Source organism: Simochromis diagramma, unplaced genomic scaffold, assembly GCF_900408965.1.
Source record: "Simochromis diagramma unplaced genomic scaffold, fSimDia1.1 OVJJ01000321.1, whole genome shotgun sequence".
Taxonomy (NCBI): Eukaryota; Metazoa; Chordata; class Actinopteri; order Cichliformes; family Cichlidae; genus Simochromis; species Simochromis diagramma.
Window position 1 is genome coordinate 7064664 of NW_024386772.1, and position 13963 is coordinate 7078626.

Genomic DNA, 13963 nt, shown 5'->3' on the forward strand with positions numbered 1-13963 from the left:
GGCAGAATGCCTCAGAAGCAAAGATGGGAAGAGGTGTACAAATCTGCAGAAAAGAGCATCAAACAATTTTTGAAATTGTCAATTTCAGAATAATTTCCCTGGATGTGAAATTGTGAATACTTTTAATATCTTCATAAGATTGCAAGAATCTGGATAAATCTGCATACCAGATTCAGTTTTGGATCCCTCTGATCTTCAGGCCCTCAGGCAGTACTGCAATTAAAAACAGACAAAATTCTGTGTTGTAATCACTGGAATAAGTCCAGAAATCATTGTCTGTGAACACAGTTCACCACAACATCCATCTTTTTGGAACGAAGTCTCATTTAAAATAGACTGAGACAAAGTGGAAAATTGCTCTGTGGTCAGATCAATCAAAATCTGGAATTGTTTTTGGAAAAGAACGTCATATACTTGAGGAGAAGGATCATCTAGTTTTTTATCAGCGCTCAGTCCAAAAGGATACAGTTTTGATGGTAGCGGAGTAAAAGGTATAGACGGGTTTTAAAGCAACATACGTTCCCATCCAGACACTGGTTTTTAGAGAAAGCCTTACATATTTCTAGGTGTTTGTAGGTGCTGAAATGGCCTGTGTCCAGATGTTTCACCAAGTGAAAAAAGTGATGTTTTATATATTCTACTGTGAATAAAATGACTTTAAAAGATTGAATTGTTACTTACAATTTACACAGCAACCCAATGTTTTTGGAATTGGGGTTGCAGAACTGATCTGACTTTATTGGACAGATCAAAGTGAAAAGTATCCTTTCAAGTCTATGGTTATATTACTTGACTGTTTTTAGCGCCAACCTTTCTTTATGATCTTTTTTAGAAAACCTCTGATGTTTCAGCAAGCACAAAGTGCCAAGTGCTTCATTTTTGGCACAATAACTGTGTGGACTTCTCAAGTGTAAGTGTTATTTTAGTTCAGGCAGGTGTGTGATGTGTAAAAAGGAGTTGGTGAAGGTTAAGCATAAAAATATCAGCTACAGAGATACCTGCAGCACTTCTCCAGGATATTAAACACCTGTCTGAAGCATTGTTCACACGCAATATAAAACATAAATAAAAGTAAAAATAGGGTAATGACACCATCCATTGTTACTGGCTTCCTCAATTAGTCTTATGCAATTAAGATGGTGCTTTAATGAAATGAAGGCACTTTCCATGAACTATAAAGCAACTGTGGACAACTTATACTCATTTATAGATCAGCGTAGGCTGTTTTACTGGCATTCCTCCTTCAAACACAAACAACACTACTGGCTGAGGAGTAATTCATTAAAATGGTTTATTTACATTTTGAGCACAACGCCGTTTTCTCATTCTGTAACTCTTGCTGATAAAACTGCCAAACTGACAGCAGATTTACACTGTGGCAATAACAGGTGCAGTTTTGAGTTGTCTATTCCACTAAAAATACCACGCCAAATACTGAATGACCCCACCACGCATTGCACCCTGTGGTCTGACACCAAAATATCACAGTTACACAAAGCAAAATCATGTTGTGAAGGTCTACAGAGGGATTGCTGCTTGTGCTAGTCTTTCTGGCACCATTAATAGGCGCCTTCACTACAAGACAAAGAAACATGTGGCTTAAATTGTACAATATTAAAACGAAACATTTCAAACCGTGAGCTGACAAAAACTGCATTTCATAACTTCTCACAATGCTAAAGGAGAAAAAAAAAAAACTTTACATGAAAATAATTTCACAATTGTCAGAAATTTCTTGTCTCTTTACACACCTCGATTGGCTGAAACAAATACAAGAAATATTCCAATTTGTGTAAAAAGCATAATGAAAGAGAAACCGTTTTATACAATCAGGATAGGGTGAAACAACGACACCATGCTGCGTTTGACAGGGACACTGAAAAAGCCTAGCTTATACAACAATTACTCTCATTACATTTTGTCATTCAAATAAAAGAAGACATTATTCATAATTTTTCTAAAAGTAAACAACCTATAACTCGTGCTTAAATGTTTAATGTACTTGAAAAAAAAAAGAAAAAAGATCTATTAATTATAAGGAGAACCATTAAAAAAAAAAAAGAGTAAGTGCCAATTCTGTTTCAAAAGAAAACCCTACAAGACCAACTGCCTTCCCTATTGTGTGAAAGTGAGAAATTTTTACATAGAAAAAGAAACAAACTGTACAGGCACACTATGTGTGGAGAGAAAAATGAATCAAGAAATTCTCTAACATAATATGAAACCCAACAAAGAAGGAAGTGGCTGAAGTACTCGATGACTCTTTTCACATAGGCGATGCTACATCCATTTCCAAAGTGAGTGAATCTGCAGATTAAATAAATAAACAAGAATAAAGCAATTAAGATTTCAGCCGAATGAAGTACATTTATGCTTAACGATTAGGTCTTATAGTAAGAACATCTTTTGAACATAAGGACATTTTGGCAAGTCCATGGATGTAAAGATAAATAAGTGTTTGGGGGAGGAGGTAAAGCCCTGGAAATGTACAAATACAAATGTGTGTGTTTGTAGTACATGTAAGTAGACTCACCCATATGCCCTGGAGTAGCTTCTGCTTCGTTGTGCATCAGGGAGTCAAGGGTCCGGGGTGACATGGGGAACAGGTCACTGGTGTTTCCAGAGTTTGTGCTGTGAAAAACAAACAGAGTAAAGAGCATAATATTAAGTACTATGCCTGGCGATGGCTACACAAATCAAATATGAAATACTATCTGTGGTAAGAAAAGTGATGAGGAAATGTGATGCAGCTATCAGAAGTTAAAAAAAGGAGCTGTGATTCTGCTTTGATAAACAAAAGATTGGTTATTGAGTAAATAAGTCACTCCTGTCTCATCTCACTCTGGCAGATGATTTAGCGTTGCCTGTGCACACAATCACTGCAAAAGAGCAGGGCAAGGGATTTTGTTTTTAAATGTATATAAACAGCATAGGTCATTAAATGCATTTTTTTTTGCTTTAAATCAGGCAGTACTGTGCTCAACTGAACAGAAGGCAAACTGAACGGATGTTAATGACAACTAAGGATCAAGTGGATCGAACAGGCCACAGTCTTTTGTTAAGGCTTCACAAAAAACAAAGTCCCCTTTTTGTCTTTTTTCTCCCACCAAACTCACTTCAGCCTTGTCCATTTTATCATGGAACTGATTTTGAATGTTTTACCTTTTTATATTATTTGAATCACTTGTCACTCAAACTATTATGACATCTAATTCGGACCGTTTAAGCCCCACAAAATAATGTGGATGAGGAATGATAAAGAAATGCCTGCAGGAAACAAGAGTATGGGGTGAAATAAGTGAAAGACTAATGAAAGGCAGGGAGCTACTTTTGTATTAGAACTAGGAACAATGCCTGTATGTTGGACTCAAAAATAGGAATTATGTAGGTGAAATTACTACCCATCAAACACACAAAGTGACAAAATGCACACACAGCCCTACATGCCAACTCCCCCCGAGTGGCCTACCCTGGGAATCCGTTCCCAAGCAGTTCACTGTCCGGCAAGTCCATGAAGACGGAGGGACACCTACGGAGACAGGTCAGGATCTCACTGAGCAAACCTCACCATCAAACCTACTAATACAAGGCGGATGACCCGTTTCTACATTCCCCTCGTGTCAGTCAACCTCACTCTATAAAACTCACCTGCAGCTAACGTCCAACTCCTCTGCCTTTCTCATTTGTGCTCATCTCAGACATTCAGGAAAGATTTGATGATCGTCAATAAATATTAATCGTGAATACCAAATATTCTAAAATGGGAATTCCATTCATGTTGTTTCCCTGCTAACTGGTAGAATTCCAAATTTAGAAGTTTAAAATGCTTCTTTGTGCTTCCTTTCGTTCATCCTTAAGACTTTAATGTATATTTTGAGGTCTAAATATGGTCTAATAAACAGCAACATCAGTTGTGATTAGGGATGGGTATTGTTTAGATTTTGCCCCACTGTTATCAGTACAGTGAACACCTCTTTGAAGCGAATGCTCTAAACCCTAACCATTTGAGATTAATATTAATAAACAAATCTACGATTACACAGTTAGCTGGGTTGTGGTTCCTTTTTACAACTTCTCCATTATTCTATACTGAGTTATAATGAACTCTATATGTGAGCTCTTTGCTGCTGATGTATTGGCATATCTGCTTTCTTGTACTTACGGTAATGAGCACTTTCCATATCATTTCTAGTGAAAACGAATGCTTACATTTCCCACCCCCATCACTAATACTCTATCTGTGGGTGTGTGTGCACAGTTCTGGGGCTTCCCCTGCCCTTCATTTATAGATTCCAAGGAAGAGAGCTCTCTTCTCGCTTGGGACTACAACACATGATAATCTCTCCAGAGAGAAGAACTGACAACATTACAGGTTATTGATACTTTACGCTCAGCACTGGTGCCCATTTAATACCATATTTTGGTATCCATCCCTATATATGATAAGAGAAAAATCCATACTAAATATTTGGAAATGGCCAGTGAGTCAGATGATGGCGTACAGAAAGTGTGAGACATGGCTATTCGCATGTCGAAAATGAAAATAAATGACTTTCACATGTGCTCAGTGAATACACAGCCAGATGGCCCATGTACAAAGTCAGTCTAAGCCAGTTCCCTACAGAATCTAATACCTGGGTTCACAACCCTTTTCCTGAACATTATGATTCCTCCTTCCTCCTTCTCACACTGAGAGTTAAAACCTCTATGTTGTTTTTTTTCCTGAACATTTGATTAACATTTGCCACGTGAAACAGTCTGAATCTGTGTCTTAATCAGGAACACTCAGTCTTCACAAAAGAAAACATCAACAGGAAGTACAAAGAACTAATATAAGCGGTGGTCACTGTTTGGCATGCGACCATCCTGTAAATATTATCACTCTGAGATACGGAAGAAGGGAGTGGAAGATACTTACGGGGTAACGCAGATGAACTTTGTCTTCAAATAAGGCTGAATAGCTGTTAGGGAAAAAAATTGGAGAAAATAATGAGCACTATTAAAAACAAAACAAATAAAAAAAAAAAAAAACACTTGCAATGCTGTTATAAACATACTGAGCAATATATTTGAGTTTCTTTTTAACTAAATAAAGACTATGAAGAACAAGGCAGTAACTTACTGCTCGTTGAGTCTCCTCCCATCTCGGCTTCAGGAGCTGCTTCTGGCCTGCAGTATTTCCCAAAGGCTTCCTCTTTGGGAATATCAGGATATAGGTAGACAAGAGGTGAAACCAGGATATTGGTGGCATCCATAATCTTGTAGCCCATGATGATGTCAGCAAACGACATGCTGTTGAGCTGCTGCTTGGTGTAAGGCTCCACTGACTGGATCTGGGTCTTTCCTATATAAACACAAAAAAGTTCAACATCACAACAAAAAGAGCACATAAAAAAAAAAGATCATCAAAACAGCATAAAGTTCTGAAATACTCACCACTGATGTCTTTCTCTACCCATGTAAAGGTGATGCCCCCCTCCTTGCTGCTCTCGCTGAAGCGCAGCAGAAAGGTACCGGGAGGTTTTGGACTCAGAATAGCTCTCTCTCTCTCCTTACTGATAAAACCCATGATATACCTGTAGACATATGAAGAAATGAAAATACTCTTAACCCTGTAACACCAAGTTTGTAATATTTAAAACATGAGTTTTTCAGATTTCTTTTTGTCAGACAAACCTAAATAAATTGCACAAAAACACCAGCTATATTAAAAAAAAGATACCAATTAAAACATGTATGCACTAATTTATAATTAATATTTTTGTTTAAATGTGTCATAAGGTTAAATGATACACTCCAGTATCAAACATTTTGAATTTTCTGGCAATTATTTCATGGTTCAGGCTTTACGGCTAAAAGAAAGTCTCTTCCATGTCAAGAAATTTTCTAATATGAAAGGAAGGTAAAAGGCTTGACTGTAAACAAAGCATGACCTCTCACCCTTCATTCCACAGTGCAAGAATGTACTTTTTCACCAGGTCAATAATGTTGTCAAGCCACACCCAGAAGGAGAAGCCTTTGCCTGCCATGTTTTCCTGTGAAGTGGAAGAAAAAAAAATAAACTCATACAAAACAATAAAATATCACTAACAATAACGCTGAACAATTTAGTGCCATTTGTTGTAGTACCTTACAGAACTTGGCCCAGGTGATTTGGCATCCAGAGTAGTTGACACATGGTCCTATATAGATAATTAAAGAATTAAATCAGATTCATAAAGAATCGTGAAAAACTAAAAATACTTTGATATTTTAGGGCTTGTCATCAAACCTAGTAATTTCTCAGCCAATGTGGTGAGCTGTTCAATGGTCAGGCCTCTCTTGGTGGTGGAAGAGAACTGCCAGCTCAACACCTCAGCCACCTGGTCCCATGTCCCCACTGGAGGTTTGGTGAAGAAGTTCACGTTCTGTGCAAAGAACCACCAAGGCAAAATGTTATGAAAACATACACATTTCCTACTTTCTACTCAAACAGATCTTCAACTCCATTGAGTTAAGATCCACCTCATGCAGAGTTTAGTCCCTTTCCACCAGAGGGTGCTGTCTTACCTTTGGGTGGTTAGTGAGCATGTTGTACCACAGGATTGAAGCCCAGGCATTTGGCATCTGGCAGATGTTTGATATAACTACCACAGGCAGGGAATGGGTCTGCAAAAAAATGGTGTGTGTAACAAAAAAAAACAACATCCATCATCCAAATGTTATTTATACATGATATTGTTTGTCATATATTTTATTAGCTATTAAAAAAATAAATAGACTTAAAAGTTAATTTAATTTTAAATTAGGATTAACGCATTACTAAAGGATCTGCAAATTCAAATAATATGATTCTCTAACAAATCACCATTTGCATCAGCGTAAATCTTCAGTGCCAGTGACCCTGCCATTAACTGTGGGCAGGTCAAAAAAAGGGCAAACAGAAGAAATTTTGTGTTTTCAGAATCAGTCCCTGTAGAAGCAGTGTTGATGAAGGTGACTGGAGGCGGACGACTTCATAAATGACTAACTTGTCTGGTGACTAACTTTGTATTGGGTGTCATATAACGAAACTGCATTGTGCTTCGGGAGTGTTTCGAATTTTGCTGATTATTAGTGTTGCTTGGGTTAATAACGAAAGCAGAAATATGCTCCATTTCATGACACACAGTGGCAGTACTCACCTCCAGATCTATCTTCAGGCCCTGGTGATAGACCTCTGTTTCAAACGTGATAAGATGCAGTTCCTCAGTGACAATCAGAGAGGCCTAGAAAACAAAAAACAACCTACTTAAATCTCTTTATAAAACTATATGTATACGAGATAAAGAGGCCTGTTAATTACAGGTTAAAGCAGAATTTTTCACATGCTAAATACAGTTAAGATTCTGTAACGAGCGGTTTGTTCACTACATTACACAAGTCCAACAAGAAATAGGACTTACGTCGCTATTGGTCCGTCCACCATTACCACACCTTTGTTCTCGCAGGGTCTGCAACAAACAGGAAGTCAGTGCTCCGCAGAAGGCCTTTATCAGATTACTTCATAGCTTTCAACCGGTAAAACGTTTGACTCACCAAGTGTTTAAACTCTGCTGACAGGCTACCATTGTTGGACTCCTCCATGTTCATAACTTTTGTGTTAGTACCGAGGATGTTAAACTTTCGTGATCTAGTAAAATCATTGTAGAGCACAAAGTAAGAACCTTTTCTAAAATACTACACATTAAAAGCTCTGAGGTTTGAAAGTTTGTTTTTAAAGTCTTACCCTCGAATTGCAGCCACATCACCAGATTCCCTGAAAAATAGAGATGCAATGAGTAAAGCAGTACATTTGCTTTGTCTTTCTATCCTAGTGATCAAAACTTAACAGAAATGTTGGATGATAAAAATATATAAATAAACTCACTTATCAATGCAAACTTTAATTTTCAGCTGGTAATTGAGCTCAGGAAACTTTACCAGTAACCTTTAAAAATTTGAGAAAAAAGACAAGACAGAACAAATTCATCCACTCATTAAAATGACTGTAACACTTCCCGTTATACAGGACACAAAAAATGTTGCAATAAAATGTATAATCCCAAGTATAAAAATGTACAATCCGGTGCTGTAATCCTGACTCTCACCTGACTTTATTTGTGAACTGCACGCCTGTTTTGATAACCAGAGGTCTGTCCGGATGCATGGGCATGCAAGGCTGTCTTTCAACCACAAAAGCACTATGACACAAAAGCATCACATCAATACATGATGAGCAGTGTTAAAGGTATAAGTTCCCTAAGTAGTAATTTTAAATGTTTCTGAAATTTCACATTTACAATATAAAAACTGTGAGAGACTATGGGAAGCCTTAAACAAGTCAATAACTTAAATCCATGCAGATCAAGTTAAGACAAAAATCTAAGTAGATAAACATCAAATGTACCTCTTCATTAGGTTTCTGAACAAGTCCACAATTTTCTCCTCAAGTGCGGGCCGGTGCTGAATGATGGGGTCTCCTTTGTAGGACACCTTCTGTTGGAGCTCTTCCAGCTTCTTGATTTGCTGACGAATTTGGAGCTGGGACTCAGCCAAGGATGTAATCCTGATTAAAGTAATAATACAAATTGCAAATCAGACACTTGTCTATATGAAGGGAATAAGAAGAGCAGAGACCAAAGTCCACAGTCACTTGGCCAGAATCATTAATTTATGATGTGAAACCTACTGTGAACATATCTAATAATAGACAGTCAATGATTAATCTCTGCACCAGTTTCCAAGTTTACCAAGTTTCAAGGCGATCGAGACAGATGTTTGGAGGGCCTCCAATACAAGCAATCTGCTGTCTCCTCTTCCAGTCAGCCAGTTCTTCATCTGTCAGGTTCTTCTGTACATAGTCCATGGCAGTCAACAAGCCTCCCATCTCCGTAACAATTTGCTATAACAAAGCAAACACAGCACACATTAAACATTGGCATAAAGAGTTATAATCCATCTGTGGTCCAAACTTTGTACCACTGTTAAAGATTCAAACAATGGCTGTGTTAATATTCAGGTTTAAGACTAAGATTATTCTTTACTATCATTCAGCTAAACATTTAGATGTTTATCAATCTTGCATTTATAATTTTTAGCCAAATTTCTATTTCCACCATTGATGAATGTAACTAGCAGTAGTTGCTTGTTCAGTACACTGCTGTCTAGCAAAATTTAATGGTCAACATATGTGCAGCATGCACAACTAAGGGACATTTGGTTTCACAGATGCAATGCCACATCTATTGCTTTTTGTGCTAGCCAGCAAACTTAAACTGGGTGTGCCAGCTTAAGTCCAGGGGTGTTGTTTCATTTCGATCTAATTACTTCCTAAAATGCCTCTTTATACATTTTTGCACGCCCTGAAATGTACAAATACAAAGGTTTCCCTTTATAAGGCATTATAATGTGTTTCGAATATCCTTGTTTTATAGATGTTACCTAAAGCACTTGACATAACACATGCTTAAAATCAATAAAGTTTAAAAACCCACCCTCCTGAGCTGATCCAGGGCGCTCAGCATCTGCTCGAGCTGGGCCATCTTCTGCCTCGTTGCAGCTGCCTGGCTATTTCCATTTAGATCCTGGGACAACTCTGGGAAGAAGGTGAACAGGTCACCGTTAAATTAACTTTTAGCTGTTAATACAGGCGACACAGCTAAGAAAATTACATCAAAAACATAATAAGATAATTATACCTCCTTGGCTTTTTAGGGTCTTGTAATTGAAATCAAAGTCATCTTGCAAGTTTTCAAGCATTTTCATCTTCTGTTCCATATCCTGTGGAGAAATGGGTGATAATGTACATACATTTATGCCAAGAAAGACCAATTACGTAAATATCCAGTAAGTGACTCTTTAATGAGAACTAACCTGGACCCGCTTCCTGATGTCTTGAAGATTGTGCTCCAGTATCTGCTGCTTCTCTGTCACTACTGTTCCAGTGGGATGGGCTGCCTGGCCATCCTGCAAGAGAATAAAAGATATACTACGTAGAGCCATTGTACTAACTATATACACCATAAAGTCTGAAGCTAGGTCAATATTGCTGTATGAACCTGTGTAGCAGAGGTGGCAGTCTGCAGCAGCCTCTGTTCTTCCCACAAACAGCGGGCAACAATGCGAGCAATATCCATCGGTTTCTCCAAGTACTTGCTCTGCAGATGCTGTTTAATCCTGCGGAGGTTATGCTGGTAGAGCACGTTGTTCTCCTGCAGGAAACGGCTGTACTGCTGATCTATTTCTCCCAAGAGGTTGTGGAACACCAGTGTAGCATGTGACTCCTTATTGGCAGCGTAAGCCCTTGTAAACGACAGGTAAAGTGATCAGTATGTGCTCATTTCTAATTTTTCCTCATACATTAAGGTCAAACTCATCCCCATTTGCCACAAGAATGAGTACTCGGGTTAACGAGCATACTGACACATTATATCAGAGTGCTCCGATTCCTGTGGTGGTGTTATAAGGAAAGAAGAGGGTGATAATGAATAAATAAAAACATTTTTAAAGCCAAAAAACATTTTGGAAATCATAATGAGTGGCCATCTCCCAATCCAAAGGGAGAGAAAATTACATGAATTAAAATGTAATTTCACAACAGAGCCTAGAAATGTAATTTTTATTTATTTATTAACCTTTATTTAACCAGGAAGATCCCATTGAGATTAAAAACCTCTTTTTCAAGGGAGACCTGGCCAAGATAGGCAGCAGCAGATGTCTCACAGTTACAGAAATTACTCAAACACAGGCAGCAACAACACACATGCAACAATAAGTGAAAGAATACAATTATTTCTTACCAGTCCTGACTCTCAATCCAAGGCGCAAGAAACTGTCGTAACTCCATGGGGAAGCTGTCACTGTACAAGTGGTAGAGTTGCTCCAGGTACCTGGTCTCCAGCTGCTGTAACTGGTTCCACTGGGCCATCTTGACACTCACCTCCTTTGGCCTACATAAAAAATATGAGTGAGACAACATAAATTCTCCAAAAATTCTATGAAAATACAAACTGATAATACATACTGCCACAGTTCCTGATAGAATCAGGAAAAATTAACTGTAGGGAAATAGCTAAATATCAAGTTTTCTCTGAAAACGATGTCAGGCCCATACAAGCTTCCTATTCAGTACAGTCACTTCCTGTTCACCGAAACACTACGCCTCCACCAAGAAATTTAGGCCAACATGAACAGCTGTCAACTCCCCGAGCAGACAGGAGTTAATGATCTTTGGTGGTAATTTTGCCTCGAAGGTATGTCACTGCGCTTTCTGTACTTTGCAATTTGAGTAATAGTGTTTCATTTATTTTCAATCACCTGATATCAGATAACTCTTATCTAGGTTATGTAACTATAACTTTTCCATCAGATCCACTTGAGCGGTTCTCCTAGCCTTCTCACATTTTCAGCTAAAGGTTACACCATTCCCTGAAGAATTTTCTACTGTACACTAACAATAACCAGACATTCAATAAATCAAAAAGGAAGCCATTTCCTTTGTTTAATCCTTACATAACATGTTGGATAGTGTTGCAGTAACATCATTCCACTGAATGTGTGTACTGTGTTCTCTAATACACCTAAAGTTCGACTTTAAATATAGGCAGAGACGTTTAACAAAGCTTTCATGCTTGCTAGCTGCTGACACAGAAATGTACTTGACAAAAAACAAAACTTCACTTTCTGTTTCCAAATGTAAAGATTTTCTCCTGCTGACAAAGCATAGCACCGAAATAATGCTGTTCATGTCTGAACAGGTTAAAACACAGACCTGAATTTCCATCTGTCAAGGTATTAGCATTATTCAAATCAACACTACATAGGTTCCATATTCATACACATGGAGGTGAGTGCCTTCTCAAAAGCGTCATTTTAAAACACCAACAGAAAGTGGATTTCCCAACATTCACTGAAATTAGTGTTCAAGGAAAGCCACTAGTTTCGGTAAAACCCCCCAAAAAACAAAATCACTAATATGCTCACTAACGCTCACTAATATTGTGTTGCTATTTTAAGCAGTGAAGGCACATAATTAACTGTCCCACAAATGTTGCATTTTTCATATGACCAATGTTCCTCTTCCCACATCATATGAAAAAGATGCATTCATGCATGGTGTAGATTTCTGGGCATGTAAAAACCCTGAGAGGATCAAACCAAAGAATAGGCAAGTCTTTATCAGCTCAATAAACAACAACAACAACAACAACAACAACAACAATAAAACAGTATTTCAAGTTAACCATGACCCTTAGGCACAGTTGTGAGTTTATTGCGTAACCTACTTATCCTGTTTCTCCTGAAATGGCTGGACTATTTTGACATTTACTAAGCCCTTCTGTGAGATCTCTGCAGAATTATACGTGTGCAGTTACAGAAATAGTTGTTTTATTTTTAATCAAGAGTAACTTTAGACAAGCAGCTTGTTTATGTCAGATGAAAGGAATCCATAAAGTCTAAACAACTCATCTGTTGGTTGCATAACTTAGACATTTTGCTTAGGTCTCACACATTTTGTGTTCCTTTTCTTTTCACACCTCTATCAATGTCTGAGCTTTAAAACTAAATCTAAAGCTCTCAAATTAAAATCCACAACTCAGAATTAGTTATCATAAATAAACCTGTCTACCCAGCTTGTCCACTGCCCTATGCTCGGAAGTAAGTGGCACAAACAGTGCCAAGCAAAGTGCCATTCATTAAAACTCATACCTATGATATTCCAGGAAGCACTTCCTTGAGAAAACAACGAGAAACAGTAAGCATGTCAACCTTCACTGGCAGTGGATGAAAACAATAGTACAACTACATGTGTTATTAGGCAAAAATAAATAAATAAAATACTGATTGATTATGATGTGCGTCCATATTCAAAACTCGTCAAAAGTTAATAATCTGCTAACTCACTGTCCCCAATTAAAGCCTAATTTATTGAATGCAAGCCTTGAATCATAAGGCTAGGTAGTGGGTGTGCTGTCCAACTGATGGCATGGTGATGGGCGTGACAGCTTAAAGAAAACAGAAAGAACTGAACTGAATTTTCCTCGGTCCAAAGGGGCATCCCGTTAAAGCCCACCTTCCCTTTTTAAAGCATATCAGATGTACTCCCATTATTAAACGAGGCGTTAGAGAGTAGACGAGAAAAACAGAGCACACAAACACAAAAACTCTTAAATATTACGTCTGTAATATACATTTTACAAGAAACGAGCAGAACTGTAACACACTTAAAAACGTTATTACCACTTTAATAAATTATGTATCACTGTGAGCAGAGGGGGTTTCTCCAACGTGAATAACTAAGAACCTATAAAGTACTGCAAGTCTACCCCAGCAGCGTTATCGATATTAGAAGTAGACGTGCATTAACATTACGTTAAAAATATAAAATTTACACCAAAAGCAGAAGTCGATTTATATTTGCTTACCTGGCTCGATGCCACTTATTTAGAAAGTTTCTCCGCCAAAACAGCAACCCTTCTCATAAAACACACTGACGATAACGGTCAGTGGCAACTTTCGTAAAGATTTTACCCACAAAAACGAGGGAAAGCGCTCGAAAAAAAACCCGTAAGTCTTTATATTCTCTTCCCAACACGAGAAACGCTTCTTCGTCGCGAGTACGGATCTTTCAGTCAACCCATCCCCTACATTGCAGACTTTCCAGCCAGCCAAACTCCTTAAACTATTTTACTGACATTTCCAGCCGCCAATAGTGGTCTTCAACTCTGCTGTCACCAATCACAATGCAGCTTATAAGCAAAGGAGGCGGGACACTAGCTTGAGGTTGGTTGAGGAGGTCCGCTGTATCGCTGTCGCAACTGAGCTGTTCTTCTGTGAACACCCTCCCCCGGGTAAGCCATAGAGTAGACGTTTACGCTGGGTAGCACCGGAGGGAGCACAAACATTTTCACGGAACAGCCAGCCTAGAAGTCATCTGAATTACCGGCAGTGCCGACGTCATCGA

General features: G+C 38.2%; 1 protein-coding gene across 2 annotated transcripts; it reads right to left on the reverse strand.

Annotated features, from left to right (window-relative positions):
- Nucleotides 1-1267: 1267 nt before the first annotated feature.
- Nucleotides 1268-13655, reverse strand: stat3 (signal transducer and activator of transcription 3 (acute-phase response factor)). 2 transcript variants are annotated; one of them, XM_040045866.1, is made up of 24 exons: nucleotides 13425-13655; nucleotides 10800-10949; nucleotides 10059-10302; nucleotides 9874-9966; nucleotides 9699-9780; nucleotides 9495-9595; nucleotides 8751-8902; nucleotides 8408-8566; nucleotides 8109-8201; nucleotides 7889-7948; nucleotides 7748-7777; nucleotides 7558-7651; nucleotides 7425-7472; nucleotides 7164-7247; nucleotides 6550-6648; nucleotides 6272-6407; nucleotides 6130-6182; nucleotides 5941-6035; nucleotides 5437-5576; nucleotides 5123-5344; nucleotides 4919-4961; nucleotides 3470-3529; nucleotides 2534-2631; nucleotides 1268-2307 (listed from the first exon to the last, which is right to left on the reverse strand). In XM_040045866.1, exons 2-24 carry the CDS (start codon nucleotides 10925-10927, stop codon nucleotides 2267-2269), a joined length of 2355 nt encoding a protein of 784 aa, XP_039901800.1. In that variant the 5' UTR covers nucleotides 10928-10949; nucleotides 13425-13655; the 3' UTR covers nucleotides 1268-2266. The 2 variants fall into 2 exon arrangements, with proteins under 2 accessions (XP_039901800.1, XP_039901807.1); XM_040045873.1 differs by lacking the exons at nucleotides 3470-3529; nucleotides 13425-13655 and having other exon boundaries at nucleotides 10800-10927.
- Between the last annotated feature and the right edge of the window lie 308 nt (nucleotides 13656-13963).

What these genes read in the sequence shown, in the direction of transcription:
- stat3 (XM_040045866.1), bottom strand. Translation starts at nt 10,927, where the DNA reads ATGGCCCAGTGGAACCAGTTACAGCAGCTGGAGACCAGGTACCTGGAG. An exon ending in CTGCCACCTCTGCTACACAG is followed by an intron (nt 9,967 to 10,058) that starts GTTCATACAGCA and finishes ATTCTCTTGCAG; the next exon opens with GATGGCCAGGCAGCCCATCC. An exon ending in ATTGGCTGAGAAATTACTAG is followed by an intron (nt 6,183 to 6,271) that starts GTTTGATGACAA and finishes TTATCTATATAG; the next exon opens with GACCATGTGTCAACTACTCT.